This window comes from Vanacampus margaritifer, chromosome 14 (genome assembly GCF_051991255.1).
Source record: "Vanacampus margaritifer isolate UIUO_Vmar chromosome 14, RoL_Vmar_1.0, whole genome shotgun sequence".
In the NCBI taxonomy this organism is placed as follows: Eukaryota; Metazoa; Chordata; class Actinopteri; order Syngnathiformes; family Syngnathidae; genus Vanacampus; species Vanacampus margaritifer.
Window position 1 is genome coordinate 6389607 of NC_135445.1, and position 20576 is coordinate 6410182.

Sequence of the window (20576 nt, forward strand, 5' to 3'; positions counted from 1 at the left end):
GGAGATCAAATCCAAATGTTTATTTTTCATTTAAAAATAAAACAAACCAAAAAAAACAGAAATGGAGCAATACACAAGATCAAGAATATGACCAATAGAAGATTGAAAAAAAAAAAAAAAAGACTATACAAAAAAAGCAAAAGCTGTAGCAATTATCGCCTCTTTTGGAACATATTTCCTCTTCCCATGCCACCGCGCCCTCTGCCTCTTGCAGCCACTGTCGAAAAGCAAGAGAATCGTTTTAGCCAGCTGCGCAAATCAGTGAAAGATTGGACGTACTGTAGAAGCGCCACTCACCTTGTGCTTTGAGGATGGCGGCCTTTCCTCTCCCAGCACCAGAGCCTTGGTTCTTATTCTTCATACTCTTCAACATGGGCGCATTCTTTAACATGTCAGGTAAGATCAGGAAGCGAATCTTGCTGCCGCGGATGTAAACTTGCTCCAGTTGGGCCACACGCCCGTCCCGATAGGTCACAGTGATGTTAGACATCTGTGAAAAAGGGGAATAATTAACTGAATGAAAACCTACATATGCTGTCATTAAGGTTTATAGGTAAAAAACAAACATCTAAATCTAAAAACGGTGCGTCAAAACACTATGATGCAGCAGTTTGTCACCTGGCAGTTCATGTTGTCCTCAGCCTCAATAAGCTTGCCTCTGTACACCTCTCCAGTGTTGGTCTCACAGGTGACAATGTGTCCCTCGGCCTCATGTAGGACTTTGATGGGCACGCCGATCGACATCTTGAGCTTCCTACAAAATATAGAGAAATAGTTTATCTACTTACTGCTCTTTGGGAATCAGGTGGAAAGATTTTTACTTCACTGAACAAATGCATGCAAAAAACACTTGTTAGATACATTTGTTGTGTCTAGTCCTTCCATACGGTCATTCCCAGCAATAAAAAATTATTTTAAAAAAATATGGTGGTGTAAATAACATTAGCATTTTTTCTACTGTTGCTTTCATCGAGGTTATGATGCTCTATGGCGCCATGCTGCCTCACTGGTCAGTCTTGGTACTACAACATACATCGGAGGGTGGTGTGCTGTTCGTCATCTTTTTGAGAACAAGACACATAGTATATATATTTTTCCATGTAATTTATGGCGTTTGTGACTTTTTAGAAAATTCAGTGCACATTGTGGCAATTTGCGCACTCCATTTGGTCATAAACGCAAAAGGCAGTGCGACGCCAACCTCGCTAGTTAGCTTTATTGGCTAAAAGAGGTTAGTGAACGGCCGAAAGAAAACGCGATAAAACTTCTTTTTTTTTTTTTTTTTAAATAACCACGGCAAACTGTTTTAATAATGATGACCCGTTATATGTAAACCGGAGTCTATGATACCATTACATTAAACGCGAAAGGTAATTATTTACACGGCTCTAACATGAATGGAAGGAGCCATGTTGGAAAGAGGAATGAATTACAACTGCCGTTCCTTCAACCTAATACGCACAATATCATAGAAATATATTAGTGGTCTATTCCTCAGCTTTGTGTCGTTCTTACCTGGAATATTATAACTGCAAACCAGTTTCCACTTGTTTTCACCAAAGACTCAACAACGTGCGCTCGCCGATTTCTTGTGTCTTTTGGAGCCTTTTTCCGTCTACCCACAATGCAGCATGAACTCAGTGAAATACTTCCCGTTTGTCGCGCAAAGCATTATGGGATTTTAATTAAATTTTTTATTTTTACCACAGGAATCTTGTAAATACCTTGATTTTCTCACTGACTTCTTTATATTGGAATGGTGCAAAGAGGAAAAATATGTTCATATTCCCGCATTTTACTTAATGCATTCACATAAATCGAACTAAAATGTCCCGAAAGGAGATTTGATCTTTTTCTAGTAACATTTACTACCAGATGAGGGCAGTATTGAGTATCATCAAATCTAAACACCGACTTCTAAATGTACAATAGTATTGAAAAAATATTAAATGTCCAGAGTGTCTGATTAAATTTATAAAATCATTCTATGATGTGGTTTAGGGATTAAAAAAAAAGAAAAGTTTATTTCACAAGGTTTGTTTGAAAAAAACCTGCAAATGCCAATGCTAATTTCAGTTGTTAAATTATGCAAGCGTGTAAGTGTATATCCTAAGGTTATTTTTATGAATCAGTATGAATTTGTGCTCATAATAATACAACAGCCACACTAATAAAGCACACAAATATTGTAAATACTGTAACATGCCCACTCGTGTCTATTTCTGGAAAACCCGTAAGGGACATAAATGTTTACTGCCAGTCTTTCTAAAAGTTAAAGGGATTTTTAATGAGGAAAGAGAAAGTATAATGGCACAATAAAAGAGATCATCAAATAACCCTGCGTTTGATTTCCATGGCATTAAGTTCTAAGGCTGGCGTCAATGTGAGGCTGCTCTGTAAACATCTCTCACTGAGTGGTCTGTAGTGCTATCATAAGAGTCTTTTTCATTGCTGTCTATGTCTACAAACGTGACTCTGAAAGTGGCCCCGTTGTAGGCACATGGTCTCATATTTGACCTGATAAAACAAGCTCTTTGTTTTGGCCGCATTCGTGAATTCAACGTAAAGACCAGTGAAGCGGGCGACATGTTGCTTAGCAGTTATCAAATCACTCCTCAAACTGTTGCAATTGGTAACAGATGACTTCCCTTCAAACATCGCGTGTTGCCCAACGTGACTTATTTACTCTCCATAAAACAGTTGATAAATATCTGTTGTATCAAGTCTGGTTTCGAAAAATATAAATAAGTAGGTAAAATGTAACATGGATATTTATTTAATGCAACCCAAAAATGTAGACAAACATACATTTTTTTTATTTTAATTGTGTTTAAATTCTTATAATAAGAATTTAAAAAGTGACATAAAGGAGGTCAATGTCTCTCAATCCTATTAAAATGAAGACGGGGGTTTATTATTTTGATGTTTGATGATGTAGTGGTTCACTTGCCTGACATTCGTGCTGACGTGAGTGTGCAAGGATGTCAGTTTAATGTGCCTTGAGAAGCTGCATAGAAAACGGATGGACAGATAACTTTGGTGAAATGCAAATATTTGATAAAAATGTCCAAAATGTCAATATTCTCACATATTTTGCCGTTGGCATGTACATTATCTGCTAGCAGTTATTTATTTTTTAATGTGGGAGCTTGATGATATGCATTTCTCAAATGGCTCCAGTTTGTCCCTGGTGGTGGCAAATCCAGGTCCAAAAAGTTAAAACCCTGCCAGTTTGGCTTTAGCCTCATGTGCTCCCTGGCTAGCTCCCTGGCTAGCTCCCTGGCTAGCTCCCTGGCTAGCTCCCTGGCTAGCTCCCTGGCTAGCTCCCTGGCTAGCTCCCTGGCTAGCTCCCTGGCTAGCTCCCTGGCTAGCTCCCTGGCTAGCTCCCTGGCTAGCTCCCTGGCTAGCTCCCTGGCTAGCTCCCTGGCTAGCTCCCTGGCTAGCTCCCTGGCTTGCTCCCTGGCTAGCTCCCTGGCTTGTTTACGTTTTAGGAAGCTAGTTTACGTTTTAGGAAGCTAGCTAGCTATCATCAGGGGGTAAAGCCAAACTGTCGGCATTGTTTTTACTTTCTGGACCTGGATTTGCTACCTCTGCTTTCTATTTTCTTTATGTCCAGTCAGAACACTTAAATCGAGTGCATTATATATCAGAAATAGAAAACAATAGGACCATTTTCCATATTTCACATTTGCACAATTAAACATGTGTTGTGTTTATGTCACTTCAGTTAGTTCCGTGGAGTGGTTTTGTATGAAGGAGAACGCTTGGGCATTGACAAAGGAAATACAGCTTCCGCTGTCTCTCCCTTCCGGCTGCTGTGATGTCAAATTTCCATTTGGTATGCAACTGTTCGGTAGTGCGCCCAACGTCGACGTCCACTGGCTGGAGTCGAGGACGTAACTGTTCACCACGGTGCCGCACGACGAACCGTCTTTACTGACGCGCGAGGAAGTCCGCTTGACGCCGCCGCTCCTCGCGTCTCGCCCGTCGCCGCTCTCGTCCCTCCGGCCCAAAATGCGCTGGCGGAGAATCCTCCGAAACGTCTGTCGGAACTCTCGGATGCGGTAGGCGTAGATGAAAGGGTTGACGACCGAGTTGGCGTGGGACAGGATGATGGCGATGTTCAGCACCCAGATGTGAGGCCGCTGGCAGCCGTCGCACATGTAGTTGAAGCAGTTGATGATGTGCACGGGGAGCCAACAAAAAGCAAACAGGCCCACGATGATGGCCAGAGATTTGGCGGCGTGCACCTCCTTGTGCAGGGTGGAGCGGAACGAAGATGATGACATTTTTTCAGGGTGAGAGGGAGCGGGGGCCACTTTTTTCAGGCCCATCAGGCGGAGCTGGCGTCGGGCGGCCATGAAGATGTGAGCGTAGACCACCAGCATGACCACCAGGGGCAGCAGCACGCAGCCAAAGAAGTTGAAGTAGATCATGTAGTCCATCGTAACCACTTCCTCGAAGAGGCACTCGGTCAAACCTTCGGGGCAACTGCCTGAGGTCACGGTGGTGGAGTTCCATCCTGCCCATATGTGGGAAACAGATTAGATTAATTACTGTGACTAACACACAAAAATTGTCCTTATTTGAAAATCGATTCTGAATCGAATCGCAGACCCAAAAATCAGAATCTAATCGAATCGTGAGACATTCGAAGATTCCCACCCCTACTTTAAAGGCATGTAAGTTCACATCTATGTTTTTTTTTTTTATCTGCATTGGGATCCAAGACCTAAATCAAGCAAACGTGTTTTACAGTTTGATTATAGACTTTCACTCTGTTGTATCAATAACAAGGGGCGGGACTTACTGGAAAAGCATGTGAACAGTAAGTGGTGAATAGAAGATCAATACACACATACTTCCTTTTGTGTGTTTTTACTATTTTTCTAACAAGGACAACTACATTCAAATCTGTGAATATGTCAGCACCAGATCCAGTAGCCAGGTCTGAACTCCCCCCCCCCCCAATCTAGTTTTTATTTTTTGTAATACTGGTTGCTATACGGAAAAACAACTCACCTTTATTCCAGCCCAGCATTGGTGTCAGGCCGATGCCCACTGAGAGGAGCCAGCACAAGGCAATGACACCCTTCGCCCTCTGGCCCGTTACCAGGCTGGTGTACCTGCAAAATGAGCACAAACACAAGTTGTTTTGGAAGAATACAAAGTTCTTATAGTTACTTCGAGGCCATTTCAGTTATTATAAAAGTCATGAGAGTGCATTTCTAAATAAATAAATAAGTAAATTGTAGCCAACTGTATGTAACTAACAACCCCGTCCTAACATATTCCCTGCGTATTGTTAGCATGGCCGCTAGGCTACAGCTAACCCTTTCAAAGTGGCAATTAACTCATTCGCTGCCATTAACGACTATAGACGTGAAAAAAATTCATTTGAACTATTTCTATTAGTTTAAATTTTTTCCCTACTTTTGTTAACAAGGGTATTAAAAACCTAGATTTTTTTTGGTATATTTAGAACAGATATAAAATTTGTGATTAACTCTTTGACTGCCAAAAACGTTAAATAACGTTTAGTAAAATCCTACGGAGGAGTGCCAAAGACGTTAAAAGACGTTTGTTTCAAAACAGAGCATTTGGGTGAAACTAACCATTTTCTATTGTTGATTACTGAAAAACGGAATAAGGTAGAAACAAACTTTTTTTTTCTGATGAATCTTTCATTTGGTAGCATGTGTGTTTCCATAGTCCAAACACAAAATTTTCTGTGGATCTTGAAAGATCAGTCAAAATGCTTAAATCGGCTGGCACCCACGGCATCCCTTTTCTGAAAACGTCTGGCAGTCAAAGAGTTAATTATGAGTTAACTAGTGAAGTCATGCGATTAATTATGATTACAAATTTTAATCGCCTGACGCCCCAAATTTTTAATAATCTTTTCTTTATTTTTTTAAAAAAAAAAAGAAAAGAAAAGATTATTGAAAATGTTAAAAAAAATATATATATTTACTTAAAAAAACAAAGAAAAGATTATTAAAAATTAGGGGCGTCAGGCGATTAATTTCTTTCGTAATTAATCGCATGACTTCACTAGTTAACTCACTATTAATCACAAATTTTATATCTGTTCTAAATATGCTATACTTTTTTTCTAGGTTTTCATACTCTGGTTAACAAAAGTGGAAAAAAATGTTAAACTAATAGAAATAGCTCAAATAAAATTTTGACGTCTATTGCCGTCAATGGCAGTGAATGAGTTAATCTTGAACTTGATGAGGCTTTGGTGTCGGAGGCAAAGTAAAAAAAAAGCAAGCCGTTATGCAACCGCTTATGCAAATGAGTCACCTGCTATGGCTTACGCGAGACGGAATATCCTCTCAGGGTGGAAGAATGCACTGTAGCTCGGGGTAAAAACAAACGCTTTAATGAAGCACGTTTAAACAACACGAGTCAGTCAGTGGTGTGCCATTGTGAAACAATGACATTCTTAACAAATATACGCCTGTTATTGATTTGTGCAGATTCCTTCTGGTTTGTTTTAACGCATATTTAAAATGATTTGGTAAAATTGGTAGTGGGTGCCTTAGAGGTCCATCCATTGTTTGGACAGTTTGTTAATGCATGTTAGGTTTAGTTAAGACTAGAATCAGATTTTTAATCCTAGATAACTCAAAACACTCGAGTCACATGTTTGCCTGGACACTTGTTGCTAGGCAGATTTCATTGGGCTTAATTCTGACTGCCCCATTAGTCATTGAAAAAATTAGCATTTATGGATTTTACTACCAAAAAAGAGCTACAATTACTAGAGAGGATTATCTATACGCGCAAAAGACGCATTTCAATCTCTACTCTGTGTTAAATATAAAATATAGAAAAGCATGCCTGAATAAAAGTTGTTCTTGCGTCTTACCTGAGTGGGTTCTTAATGGCGATGTATCGGTCCATGGCGATGGCCAGCAGGCTGAAGATGGAGCTCTGGGTCAACACCAGGACGAAGCAGGCGATGAAGAGGCAGCCGTGGAAGTCGCCGCAAAAGCCGGTACTGGAAAAGACATTTTAAAGCACACGTCAATCAAACAATTTTCTTTACAATATTAAGTTGTATGTGCCCAGATGGTCACGTAAACACATTCTGATTAATATTGCGTTGGTGGAATATGAGTTAAACAGCAAAATCCACCTGTTTTTATATACATCTCTGGGGGCGGCCATTTTGTTGTCACAGTTGCTCAGGGCATGACCAATCACGGCTCAGCTTCAGAAAACCAGAGAGCTGTGATTGGTGGTTGGTAATAAAATATCTCATATAAATTTTGTTAAGAGTATGAAAGCCTAGATTTATTTTTTTAGAAATATAGATATAAAATGTGTGATTAATAAAAAATTGTAATCGCCTGACGCGACTTGAAGATTATGAAAAATTTGGGGCGTCACATGACTTCACTAGTTAACTCACAATTAATCACACATTTTATATCTGTTCTAAATGTACAATAAAAAAATATAGGTTTCATACTCTTGTTAACAAAAGTAGAATTTTTTTTAAACTAACAGAAATAGTTCAAATGAATTTTCGACGTCTGTAGCCGTCAATGGCAGTGAATGAGTTAATTATTTTTAAGTCGCGTCAGGCAATTAAAAATTTGTAATCGTAATTAATCGCATGACTTCAATAGTTAACTCACGATTAATCACACATTTTATATCTGTTCTAAAAGTACAGTATTTTTTTTTCTAGGTTTTCATACTTTTGTTAACAAAAGTGGGAAAAACTAATAGAAATAGTTGCAATGAATTTTTGACGTCTATAGCCGTCAATGGCAGTGAATGAGTTAATTATCTTTAAGTCGCGTCAGCGGATTACAATTTTTAATTGCAATTAATCGCATGACTTCAATAGTTAACTCACGATTAATCACACATTTTATATCTGTAATAAATGTACAATATTTTTTTCTCTCTAGGTTTTCGTACTTTTGTTAACAAAAGTGGGAAAAACTAATAGAAAAAGTTGCAATGAATTTTTGACGTCTATAGCCGTCAATGGCAGTGAATGAGTTAATTATCTTTAAGTCGCGTCAGGCGATTAAATTTTTTAATTGTAATTAATCGCATGACTTCAAAAGTTAACTCACGATTAATCACATTTTATATCTGTTCTAAATGTACAGTATTTTTTTTCTAGGTTTTCATACTTTTGTTAACAAAAGTGGGAAAAACTAATAGAAATAGTTGCAATGAATTTTTGACGTCTATAGCCGTCAATGGCAGTGAATGAGTTAATTATCTTTAAGTCGCGTCAGCGGACTACAATTTTTAATTGCAATTAATCGCATGACTTCAGTAGTTAACTCACGATTAATCACACATTTTATATCTGTTCTAAATGTACAGTATTTTTTTTTCTAGGTTTTCATACTTTTGTTAACAAAAGTGGGAAAAAAATAGTTGCAATGAATTTTTGACGTCTATAGCCGTCAATGGCAGTGAATGAGTTAATTATCTTTAAGTCGCGTCAGGCGATTAAAATTTTTAATTGCAATTAATCGCATGACTTCAATAGTTAACTCACGATTAATCACACATTTTATATCTGTTCTAAATGTACAGTATTTTTTTTTCTAGGTTTTCATACTTTTGTTAACAAAAGTGGGAAAAAAATAGTTGCAATGAATTTTTGACGTCTATAGCCGTCAATGGCAGTGAATGAGTTAATTATCTTTAAGTCGCGTCAGGCGATTAAAATTTTTAATTGCAATTAATCGCATGACTTCAATAGTTAACTCACGATTAATCACACATTTTATATCTGTTCTAAATGTACAGTATTTTTTTTTCTAGGTTTTCATACTTTTGTTAACAAAAGTGGGAAAAAAATAGTTGCAATGAATTTTTGACGTCTATAGCCGTCAATGGCAGTGAATGAGTTAATTATCTTTAAGTCGCGTCAGGCGATTAAAATTTTTAATTGCAATTAATCGCATGACTTCAATAGTTAACTCACGATTAATCACACATTTTATATCTGTTCTAAATGTACAGTATTTTTTTTTCTAGGTTTTCATACTTTTGTTAACAAAAGTGGGAAAAAAATAGTTGCAATGAATTTTTGACGTCTATAGCCGTCAACGGCAGCGAATGAGTTAATACCTGATAGTGATGGCGAAAGGGATGGCCAGCAGGCCCACAGCGATGTCAGCCGCCGCCAACGACACCACGAACAGGTTGGTGATGCTCTGCAGGTTGGAGTTGAGGCACACGGCCCAGCACACCAGGATGTTCCCGGCCACGGCCAGGCAGGCGATCGCCAGCTCCAGGCCAATGTAGACCAGCTGGTGATTTTTCAGCATGGTTCTGCTATCCTCTTTGGCGCCTTCCTTTTCGCATCTCACGGCTACATTTGCGGAAGGGGCGGGAAGCGGCCGTCACCGTCGCCGTTCAACCATACCATTTTTTTTTTCCTGGTCCGATTGATGACGGAGTTTGTGTGCGGGCGGGTTTTGGCTGCCGATTCAAGGGCGGCGATCTGGCCAGGGAAGCAGAGAGAACACAATCTGAGCTCCTGTACAAACAGCAGGTTTCCCCCACTGACACACACACACACACACACACACACACATTTAAAAGCCATCTATCTTAACGTGACAAGGGAAACAGTTTGCTTCTCACACGGGGCTAAAGCAGACAATACACCTTTTTTTTTTTCTTCCTGGGAACATGTTTCCTGAAACCACATTTGTCATTCTCGACCCTTCCCCTTTACTGATAATGACACAATGAAAAGTTCTCGTGCTATCGCCTTTTAATTAATTCCACTTGATGAAGTGGAGGTGAGGTTAGAGTGAGGGACTGTCCAGATGTGTTTGCACATCATGTGAGGTCACACGTCTGTTAAAAGGCTAAGAATTATACATCTAAATCACAGGTGTCAAACCGGCCCGCCATATCATTTTATGTGGCCCACGAAAACAAAATCTACCAAAATGTCAAATGATCTCAAGTAATGAATAAAATTCTTTGGAAATTGCAGCACTTCTTTTTTTTTTCTTTTTTTTTTTACAGTAACTTAAACTCATAAAATTACGAAAAGTTAAGTTACTCTCTTAGTAGAAATGTGTTAGCCATCAATTTGTTGTGTATATGTAATAATATGAAGATGGTTTCACAGTCAAAATGGCCCTCTGAGGGAAAACCGTAGCTACAATGTGGCTCGCAAACAAAAGAAAAAAAAATACTCAAGAATAAAGTAAAAATATTATGAGACATTTTTTGAGGAAACAAGAATTAAGTGAGAATATTATGGGGAAAAACAATTTTCAAATTCTTTAAGTGGTAAATATTATATTAACTCATTCACTGCCGTTGACGGCTTTAGACGTCAAAAATTCATTTGAACAATTTCTATTAGTTAATCATTTTTGTATGAAAACCTAGAAAAAAAATTTTATTGTACATTTAGAACAGATATAAAATTTGTGATTAATCATAATAATTAATAATATTTTCTTTTTTTGAAAAAAGATTTAAAAAAAAGAAATTAAACAATTTGGGCGTCAGGCGATTAAAAGTTTTAATTGTAATTAATCACATGACTTCAATAGTTAACTCAGGATTAATCATAAATTTTATATCTGGTCTAAATGTACAATATTTTTTCCCTAGGTTTTCATACTCTTGTTAACAAAAGTGGAAAAAAATGTTAAACTAATAGAAGTTTGAAATGATCAATGACAAGAAAAACTAATAAAATTATGAAAAGTTAAGTTACTCTCTTAGTAGAATTATATGTTTTCTTATGAAGAAAATAATTTTTCTTCCCTGTAAATAAATTTTTACAACTAAAACGTTTTACTTTTGAGATAAACAACTCGTAATTACCCCCAAAATAGTATTTAAGAAGTTAAATTTTGTGATTACAAAGTAAAGTGTGAACATTATATATAAAAAAAGTTACGTGTCTTTGATTCAGTGATAAATCAAAAATAATGTAAACAATTATGAGAAAACTATTTAGTTTGCCTGAATGTAAATACAATCTCCAACATACTGAAGTGAGGATATGTGTAATTTCTTGAGATTGAAAATTTTCGTAATTTCACCATCTTGAATATATAGTCACTTAAAAGTCAAAACTTAAGCTTCACTTTTTGAATGGAGCTACCGACATAAAGCCCATTTTGTACAACAATTGATTGACATGCAGATGAGCATTTCTTACCTGTGTTCGGCGTCAGCTGCATTTTCTACGCACGTTTCGCATTCATTGTTATCCTTTCACTGCCCGGAGGCTGCACACAAACCCTGCGCTGATTCTAATCGACACACACACACACACACACACATGACCAAAGTCCTACTTTTTCTTTTGTTCCCGTGGCCGAATCCTTCTCAGAACCTGCAGGAATTGCAAAAAACTCTTGATCCAACTGGTTATGAATGCAACAATGGAGGAGGGAAAAAACAAAGAGGCTATGCCCGTCTATAGAAGCAGCAACGATGTAAAAGTTACAGCACAATACAGTCTGATGTTTTCGGGCTACAAGTGAAACTATAGTGACTGGCGGACAGCTGTCTTGTTTGTTTCTTCCAGATGGGTGCTTAGGCAAAAAAAAAAAAAAAAAACACACACATACACACACACACACACAAGATGGTGATGATCATGCGGGCTGTCGGCTCGGAGGAAATGATAAGGACATCCTGCACATCCTGATAAAGAGGATCTGCCTCTGCGCTGTCAATCGATAACGCCACTCATAGTGCGACAATAAAGCGGCGCGCGGGCGTATTTGTACTAGGAGAGAAAACACACCAATTAACATGAACTAAAATGCTTTCGGAATTATATCTGTTCTAAATGTACAATAAAATATTCCCCCCCTATGTTTTCATACTTTTTCATACAAATATTTCAGAAAATTGAGTGTGATATCGATTTGTGTTGAGGTCATTTTTTCTGCCACTAGATGGCATAATTGCATTTGTAAAACGGCGACAGCTCAGTGCATTTTTTCTTTTCATCTTCGAATCTCGTGAAGTAACTTGTGAAATTCTGCACATTTTTAAAATTGTAAAATACAACTTGACCCCCCCCCCCCCCCCAGCCTCCAAAAATATATGTGTAAATTTTGACAAGGACGTGTCTGTTGTGTTGTGACTGGAATTCCCCCAATACAGGCTTTCCAAGTAACGGCGCGTTAAAAAATTTTTTGTGGCATTAAAGGAACTTGAAATTAACTCAAAATGAACGCACTAATTTTGACACCCCTAATAAATGAATAATTAAAAAAAAAATTTTTTTTATGAATAATTATTTTTGGACTGGGTCCATGACAAACACTGCAGTAGAAAGTAGGTCAGAATGAATGTGCAGCAGCGTCAGTCTGTAAAGTGCTGCTCATACATTGACGCTTCGGGATTATTAGATCAATAATAACAAACAATCATAAAAAAGGAGATGGAAACCCGAGCGGAAGAACAAGCAGCGTACGCCATGTACGTAGATACTGGAGATTTTATTTAACATTTTGTGTACAAACATTGGCTGCAAATTCTTTTCAAACATGTTCGTCCTCAGAGTACAGTATTACTTTGAACAGTTCTACGAGCAGAACGGCAAATAGAGAACAAGAGTCCAAAAATCCAAAGGGGGGGGCGGGGATACAAAAGACACGTTTTTTTTTTTTTTTGTGATTGGCCAGCAAGTCTCATCCACAGATTGACCTCATTTGAAAGGTCAAAGCAGCCAAAAGCACACAAGGTTGATAATGTGTGAAGAAGCAGAAAGGCGGCAAGCTGAGAACAATTGGAATTGGAATTGTAAAATTATTTATAAATCACCCGTGTTCCATTTTCAGCCTGCTTCTCCCGCAGAAAAACTAAACCCTTCTAATCTATTGATGTCATTATGTACACAAGTATGCTTGAGGTTGTAGTGAGTGTGCATCGAGGAGGGGACATGCAGTTAGAACGAGCATAAACAGACCCCAAACAATTATTTGTATTTCAAAACCCCTCTAATATGCATCCACCTGTGATATGAAGAAATATTAGGGCCACGCTGAAAGAAAAAAAAAAAAAGGCCGAAGAGTAATTTAGGATTTATGGAGAACACATTTGGTAAGAAAGAAAAAAACTGAAATTAAGGAAGAGATAACCAGTTTTTGTTCTTGGAAAAGTAATATTACGAGGAGATAGGTTTCTTACTAAATTCTTACAAAAGTGATACCAGAAGTTTGTTTCCTGCAAAATAATAATAATAATAATAATAATAATAATAATAATAATAATTCAATTTTATTATTATTATTACATTATTATAAGAACAATGGTTATGGTTCAGTATCTAAAAACTTGTCATGTTTTTCCACCTAACATTATTTTCATAAAAGTATTACTATTTTTTGTAATTATTATTATTAGCAGCAAAAAATAATTGTTGCAATTTTTAAAATGATTATCATCACAGTTATTTTTCTCTTAATTTCTTTTTTTTTTTTTTTTTTTTCAGCTTGGCCCTAACTGATAGTGGATGCCACAATAAATGGAACTACTCTCTACTTCAGGGGTCACCAACATGGGGCCCACGGGCACCAGGTGGCCCCCCAAGGATCACGAGTAACCCGCATGCCTGTTTGAAAAAGATATGTATTTCGACACATGGGGACATCCGGTGAAATAGGGTTTGAAAAAAGGATTTGAAAGTAAAACGATTTGGTTAATAAGTACCCATAGCTATTAGTTTCCAAACCGTTGGTGACTCCCTGCTCTACCGTAAAAACCAACCATCAAACATCTCGGAAGAGTTCTATACCCTTTACACCGACAAAAAAAAAAAAAAACGCCACGTTCTTCTCACTGAACAATCACAGTGGCCAGTCTGTTGTTCAACACAAGTCACGAGGATGAGCCAATAAAATGAGGTTTCGGGGGGGCAGTCAGGTGGGACAAACAAGTGACGAACTTCAGTCATTTAAACAAGCAGTGACACTCCCAAATAAGTACACCCTCCCCATTTACCTTTACATTAATTTATTCTTTCAAGATATTACAAATAAATAGACCCAGCAGACGTTCTACTGTATTTCAAGACTTGAACAAAGCTTTAAATAAATACAAGTAAAAGGCATAAAAGGAGCTAAAAGACACAGGCAAGAATTTCACTATCCTTCGTCCCGTTAACACTTAAGAGTTCAATTTACAGCATCGGCGTGAGAACGAGGGTCGTTAGGAGCTAAGACCGAGTTTTTTTATTTTATTTTTTAAGGTCCTGTCTTAGTCGAGAAGAGACGTGTGGCTGTATTCGGCGAAAAAAAGGCAACAGGAAATGATCCGCTGTCAGCGTCTCGCTAAACAAAAAGCTGCGTTGAGGCACGACAGGGTCAGAGCGGTGTAGGCAATCGGGACGGAGGGACGGATGCCGCTGCGTGCCCTCCGATGCGGATGTTGAAACGGTGTGCGCGTGCTACACAAAGGCCAAAATATGTGCTAGTAAACAACGGGTGGCATCTTGAACGTGTGATGAACATGGAAGTGAACGTGACGGACACTCTACTGCAATTTGTGCTTTCACCCACTTGGAAAAATGTCCGGCGGGGTTTGTCGTAGTCATTCATATCCATGCGTTTGTAGTTTCGATATGCTCGAACGATCAAGTTGAAGCACAGAAATGTGAGATACGTATCCATATTTTCCATTGCTCAACAACACAAACAATGCTGTAGTATTAATACAAATAAGTTTACAGCGGGGGTGTGCAAACTTTTGTGCGTTTGATTTTTTTTTAAATGGACAGATGGGCTAGGTCGCAACAAGTTAAAATGTGTATGTAAAATGAATTTTAAAAAATACATAAATAACATGAAACCACACATTAATTAACTAATAGTAAGGGGGGGGGGGGGTGCTCTGTGAATTTATGACAAATAGTTTTAAGCAAAGCTAATTCCTCAGCTTCAGTAATGATAGTGTAAGGACATTTTGTCATCAAATCGACAGGGACAAAAACATAAATAACATGCCTGCATGTTAATCATGGATTTGTCACAGTGACATTTTAGTGCTAGGGGTAAATACAAGGCAATAACATTATGTTACAAAAATTTTAAATGGCTTTTTAAAGCATCAATACTGTTTGGATGGTAAACAGGCTTGAGTGGGCTATCATATGTGTTAGCGCTATTGTTAGCCTTCAGGAATGTTTGCAATTGATTGTACAGTGGAACCTTCAAACTCAAGTTGTTAGAATGTGTGAGATACACAAAATCAAACTGAATATTTCATATTTTTGAACTACTTAGGAGAAGGCGTGTGGATTTAAATGTAACAAGCGAGCTCAATATTGCTAGCAGCTAGCTACTGCCTGGCTAGCTGCTAGCAATGGAAGATGCGGCTTTCTATGCAAGTTCAAAGATGAACTTATGGCGGAAACCGCATGTCAAAATATGGTTAATCGGATATTTTTTCACAAATCAATACTATTGCTCAGTCACCTTGTTATTTTTAGGCATTAATGTGAGGGGTAAAAGCTTGAGAACAAATCTATTAGCTTTAAATTAAATGTTGTAAAACTCCGCCTTGAAGAGTCGTGCAGCATTATATTGCCTCAATATTGAAAGTCTGGATGATTTTGTTTTTTTAGACAATAAGTGAAAATAGTTACGATATACACCCTTTAAGATTCCACCGTACAAACTTTCCACAAGCTACATAATCTGACAATGTGACAACGGTGCAGTTTCATTTTTGTTCTGCACATACATTCATCGGGCATGTATATCATTTATAATGGTATTTATCACAACGGTTTTAAATGTAGGGGCAGCCCGTGAGCCAACGAAAAAACGTGAGCGAACCCGGAACTGTGATACTCAAAACATTGCACGAGAGCACTTCTACCATCAGAGATGACATAATACACAAAAAGATGATGTCATTTGGATGTGAATGTGTTACGGTGTTAAGACTCACCGCCACGCAGGGTGATCTTTTCAGGATGTCAGACACTATAAGAGAAGCTCGTGCCTTTTTCCCCTTCCACAGCAGCATGCCAGTATGCCACTATCGCCTTCTTCCAACAAGCAAGAAAAGGCTGCACAGGACGGGAGTATCTAAAACAAAAAGGCTAAATCCTGCTCATTCAGCGCGAGGCTTCAAGTCAAGGCTAACTGCTAGCCGCCGCCGCCGCAATCAAACCGCCTAAAGTACATATAGAAAAAAAGCCTCTCCTCCAGGACCCTGGAATAAATTACATTTAACAATTTAGATTATAGCATTAAAAGAAAAACTTTTTTTTTTTAAGATTATGTACAACGAGAATCACATGAGAAACATTTGACAGGATGTCCAATGTGACAAGAAGGGAAAATTCCCATGATAGAAAATATATTGCTTCCCGGAAATTTAAGCTAACTGGAGTCACAAATAGAGGGAATGCTCCGTAGTGGTCGGAAACAAAATGCAGGCAGTGAAATTGTGGTCCATCAGGAACAAACGGCTTCCTTCGATAAGTCCTTCAAGTTCAAGTCTTTCCTACAGTACACAAGTGTAAGACGACTGTAGGCTTGGCATGGAGCGGGAAAGTTAAGACAGTTCCCCGATTCCTCTCATCCTTCTGGGAAAATGTGCTGAGATGAAGTCTTGAGATGGACAGACACATTTTGTCGAGGTCTTTACTTTGATCATTGTCTGACAATGGACGCCCAAAAAACACACAAAAAAAAACTACACGCACGCAATTCCAAGCAGGAAGAGACATTTCGTTTTCCTGTGTCTAATATGGAGAAAACAGAAAAATGTAGATGGGAGAAAATGGGATTCCCAAGAATGTATGGACGCTCAAGAGACTCTCTCACGTTTGGAGGCTCAATGGCATCCTCTTGTGGTTGGGGAAAAAAAAATCCTCCCCACGGTCGATTCCAAAACATACTACTACAGCAAGGCTCGCTTGGAGCCAAAGTCCTTCAGGTCGTCACTCCGTCGTGGTCAAGATCAACCGAGTCGTCTCTATACCTCCGTGGAGAAGAGGATGCTCTGTCGCTTACTGTCTGGAGTCGGGATCGTCTCCAACTGGAGGAAATACAGCAGCACCTGGACCTGAAAAACGCAGTTTGGGGAAGAAAAATGTAATCAAAATTCCCCCACTCGTCGGAACGCGACATTCGGATTGATATTGTGTTTGTGGAATATAAATTAAGCAGCAAAATCCCCCCCCCCCCCATCTGCGGGAGGCCATTTTGCCACTTGCTGTGGACTGAAGATGACATCACAGCTACTCAGTGCTCTGGTAACAACCAATCACGGCTCAGCTTCAGAAAATAGGTGAGCCGTGATAAAAAAAAAAATTATTGTCACAATTGGATGTTATACAGACGCTCCCCTACTTACGAACATTCGAGTTACGAACAACGGTACATACGAACATGTCTGCGCGCATGTCAAAAAATGTTCGGAAAGAGATGCTGTAAGTTAGATTTTTTTATTGCGCACCTTTTTTCCGAGTACTGTAGTGCTTCTTTCCGCCGCTAATACCGACGCTTGGCGCTGTGAGAGCTCACCCAGCATTGGAGGCTCAGCAACGTGTCGAGGAGGAGGAAGAAGAAGAAACGCCTGTCGCTCATAGATAAAGCCATCGCACTCTTCGAGCAGCAAGACCCAAATATTGAACGTTGCACAAAGGTTGCAAATCAATTGAATGATGCCATACAGTGCTACCGCATCATTTATGATGAAAAAAAGAAGAAAACTGTGCAATCGTAGTTAGATCGCTTCTTTCGGCCAGTTTCTAGTAAATCCTCCAAGGAAGATACTCATCAACCCTCATCTTCTTTCTTCTCCGCGACCCTCAACTTCTTCCTACATTGAAGTTACGGAGGAGGAAGTAACTTTTGAAGCAGATTCCAGCGACGACGAAGAACCTCTCATGATATAAAATCCTCCTCTTCCTCCTCCTCCTCCTCCATCAAATCCTTAAGCATCGAGTACATCTTCCAAAAGTAAGTTAAACTTCATTTTATTTATCTTATTACGTACGTGTACATACTGTGTGTGTCTCTCGCTCTCTCTCTCTAACATACGTAGTACAGTACTGTACGTATTCTCTTTAAACATAAATTATAATACAAAATATAGCACTGAAGCAACTTACGAACAAATTCACCTTACGAACGATCGCTCGGAACGTAACTCGTTCGTAAGTTGGGGAGCGTCTGTACATACATTCAAAAATGTCTTATAAAAATGACAGTCAGTCATTGCCTGATCCCTGAGCAACTGTGATGTCATTTTAAGTCGACTGCAAGTGGCAAAATGGCCGCCCCCATAGACGGAAAAATGCGGGTGTAATGTATGTTGTTAAGGCAGGTAAAGAAAATACCCCCCCCCCCCAATTTTTTATTTTTTTTAAAAAAAGGCACATATTGATCAACTTTTGACACCTGTGCATGACAACACTTGAGCAATTCTTCACAATCAAAGAGATAAAGCGACAAGTGGTTGGCCGACCTGTGCCATGACCTCCAGGGACCAGCTGTCCCCCATGCTGATGGGCTGGGTGGGGTTCGTGGGGATCTTACTGTCCTTTTCGGCAGGCCTCAAAAGAGTCGGGCCGAACACGGTGGCCAGGTTGTGGAGGGACATCTTGTTAACGCTCTCCTTCTCTGCCACCCTGAAACAGAAGAGGAGGAAAACGACACGATGTCACTGGATGGGAATGGATTGTGCTGACGATCTTTTGCGCCATCATCCACTTCACAGCAGTACCGGCATTGTCGCCCCCGTGACGCTCAATGAATCAAAATCTCCATGGTAACCAGAAAACAATATGCAGATGCCATTTGATACACACTTTGAATTTCACTGCTCATGTATGACATCTCAGATTGAAAAAAATGAATCCGTCATTCACCACTATGTGCTAGCATTAGGTAGAAACAAAACGATCGGGTCTTTTGAATTACAACCGCATTCAGTGTCAATTTACAAACTCTCTCAATACCTCTTCAAGTGATCCAAGAGGAAAAGGAAGGTGACTAAGTTGGGCTCCGGAAGTGACAGCAGCAGGTTCAACATGCAGCTCTCCTTGGCGACGCTATCAGACAGAGCTGCAGAAAAAAAAAAGACAATCACAAACTACAGCTAAGAGGAGCTATTAAGGACACTCGCAACCCTGGCCAAGTTGGGGTACTGTTACATAGTACAAAAATATATATATTTTTTGGCAGGCCTTATATGTGTGCAAAATTTCACGAGTATTCACCTATTTTTTGACCCTCAAAAACAGCATCTTTTGTCGCCACGGCAACAGCTTGCAACGGAAATCTTAAAACGTCTCTAGATGAAGCACCCAATGTTCGAAGATGATCGGTTACATTTTGCAGGAAGAGCTCGTTAAAATTAGGACCTCTATAAAAGGTTCAAAAACTACCCAAAATAAATTCAAAATGGCGGACTTCCTGTTAGGTTTAGCATAGGTCTTGAGCTGCTACATATGTTTTCCAATTTTCGTAGATAAAAGCTAAACTTTCAACCAGGGATGCTTTGTAAAAAAAAAAAAAATATGAGGGGCACTATTGAGACATTTTTAAGAAAAAGCTAAATAATCCTGTAAAATATTAATGTTGAATTTTTCTGTGCAAACAATGCATCGCTATAGACAATAAAAGGCCAAAAATGGTGCACAACTCCCAAAATAAATTCAAAATGGCTGACAAATACTTTTTTGTAGGTCTTGGGTTGATAGATATGCCTTTCAATGTTTACCAATCTCGGTGAAACGTACAACCGGGAATGCTTTGTTAAAAATTTGTAGAGGGCGCTATTGAGCCAGAAAATTTTCACCCATGTTCAGACCTTCAAAAACATTTTTCTTTGCAGCGGTCGCTGCTCAAGACCCTAACGAACTATCCAAAAACCAAAAATGCTGAAATACATAAACTGACTTAATGTCAACGTACTGATGCCGCCTGCAAAATTAGGGTAGAGCTCATCGGTGAAAAGCGGCTCTGGCAGTTCTCGGAAGTACAGCTTCAAGGTCCCGGCGATTGCGTTGACGTCCATCTCGCTCATCATCACCGAGACGTCTTTGTGATCTAAGAATGGCGAGAAGGCAACATGTTTTTTATGTGTGTTTTTTTTTTCTTCCTGGAGACATGCAACATGTTTGTAATGACAGAGGCAATAACGTTGGTTTGTTTCAATGAGGTCTACTCACTGGTGTCAAATGCCGTCTTGAGGGCCTGAATATCGGTGGCCACTCCGGATACTCGATAGATGCCCACCTCCTCCATGCCCCTCCTCTCGATCTCCTCCAGGCACTGCCGGACGATGTAGGGCACCTTGGAGCGCTCTCGTCTGGAGAGAAAGATGCACAAAAGTTACCAAAATGATTATTTGATTTGATTATTTATTCAAGTCGACTTTTATACTCACTTTGTCACAGTGGAGATCTTGATTCCGAACACACCCATGGGTTTCCGCGAGGGCATTCTCTTCAGGCTGAACTCACGGCTGGTGAACTTCATGGACAGTTTGACCTCAATCTGTCCAAGGAAATCAGGACTCGCGTTATAAATAAACAACAGAAGGAGTTTGCTTTGCTTTTTTTTTTTTTT

The 20576-nt window shown here is 39.1% G+C and overlaps 3 protein-coding genes across 3 annotated transcripts in view; all 3 read right to left on the bottom strand.

The window, feature by feature from the left end:
* Nucleotides 1-5: 5 nt before the first annotated feature.
* snrpd3l (small nuclear ribonucleoprotein D3 polypeptide, like) lies at nt 6-1653 on the bottom strand. The gene is made up of 4 exons (XM_077542374.1): nt 1516-1653; nt 619-754; nt 298-490; nt 6-217 (listed from the first exon to the last, which is right to left on the bottom strand). The coding sequence occupies exons 2-4, from the start codon at nt 742-744 to the stop codon at nt 153-155; spliced, it is 384 nt and encodes a 127-aa protein (XP_077398500.1). The 5' UTR covers nt 745-754; nt 1516-1653; the 3' UTR covers nt 6-152.
* Nucleotides 1654-2760: 1107 nt separating this feature from the next.
* On the bottom strand, nt 2761-9321 carry adora2ab (adenosine A2a receptor b). Its single transcript, XM_077585410.1, has 4 exons — nt 9118-9321; nt 6878-7009; nt 5023-5126; nt 2761-4522 (listed from the first exon to the last, which is right to left on the bottom strand). Exons 1-4 carry the CDS (start codon nt 9315-9317, stop codon nt 3714-3716), a joined length of 1245 nt encoding a protein of 414 aa, XP_077441536.1. The 5' UTR covers nt 9318-9321; the 3' UTR covers nt 2761-3713.
* Nucleotides 9322-12463: 3142 nt separating this feature from the next.
* Nucleotides 12464-20576, bottom strand: part of bcr (BCR activator of RhoGEF and GTPase) — an 86795-nt gene continuing 78682 nt past the window's right edge. Inside the window, exons 18-23 of the mRNA XM_077585408.1 lie at nt 20395-20504; nt 20177-20316; nt 19920-20054; nt 18962-19067; nt 18469-18631; nt 12464-17061 (exon numbers count right to left, since the gene is read on the bottom strand). Coding sequence (XP_077441534.1) covers nt 16972-17061; nt 18469-18631; nt 18962-19067; nt 19920-20054; nt 20177-20316; nt 20395-20504 — 744 coding nt within the window. The 3' untranslated portion in view covers nt 12464-16971. The remainder of the gene's footprint in view (nt 17062-18468; nt 18632-18961; nt 19068-19919; nt 20055-20176; nt 20317-20394; nt 20505-20576) is intronic.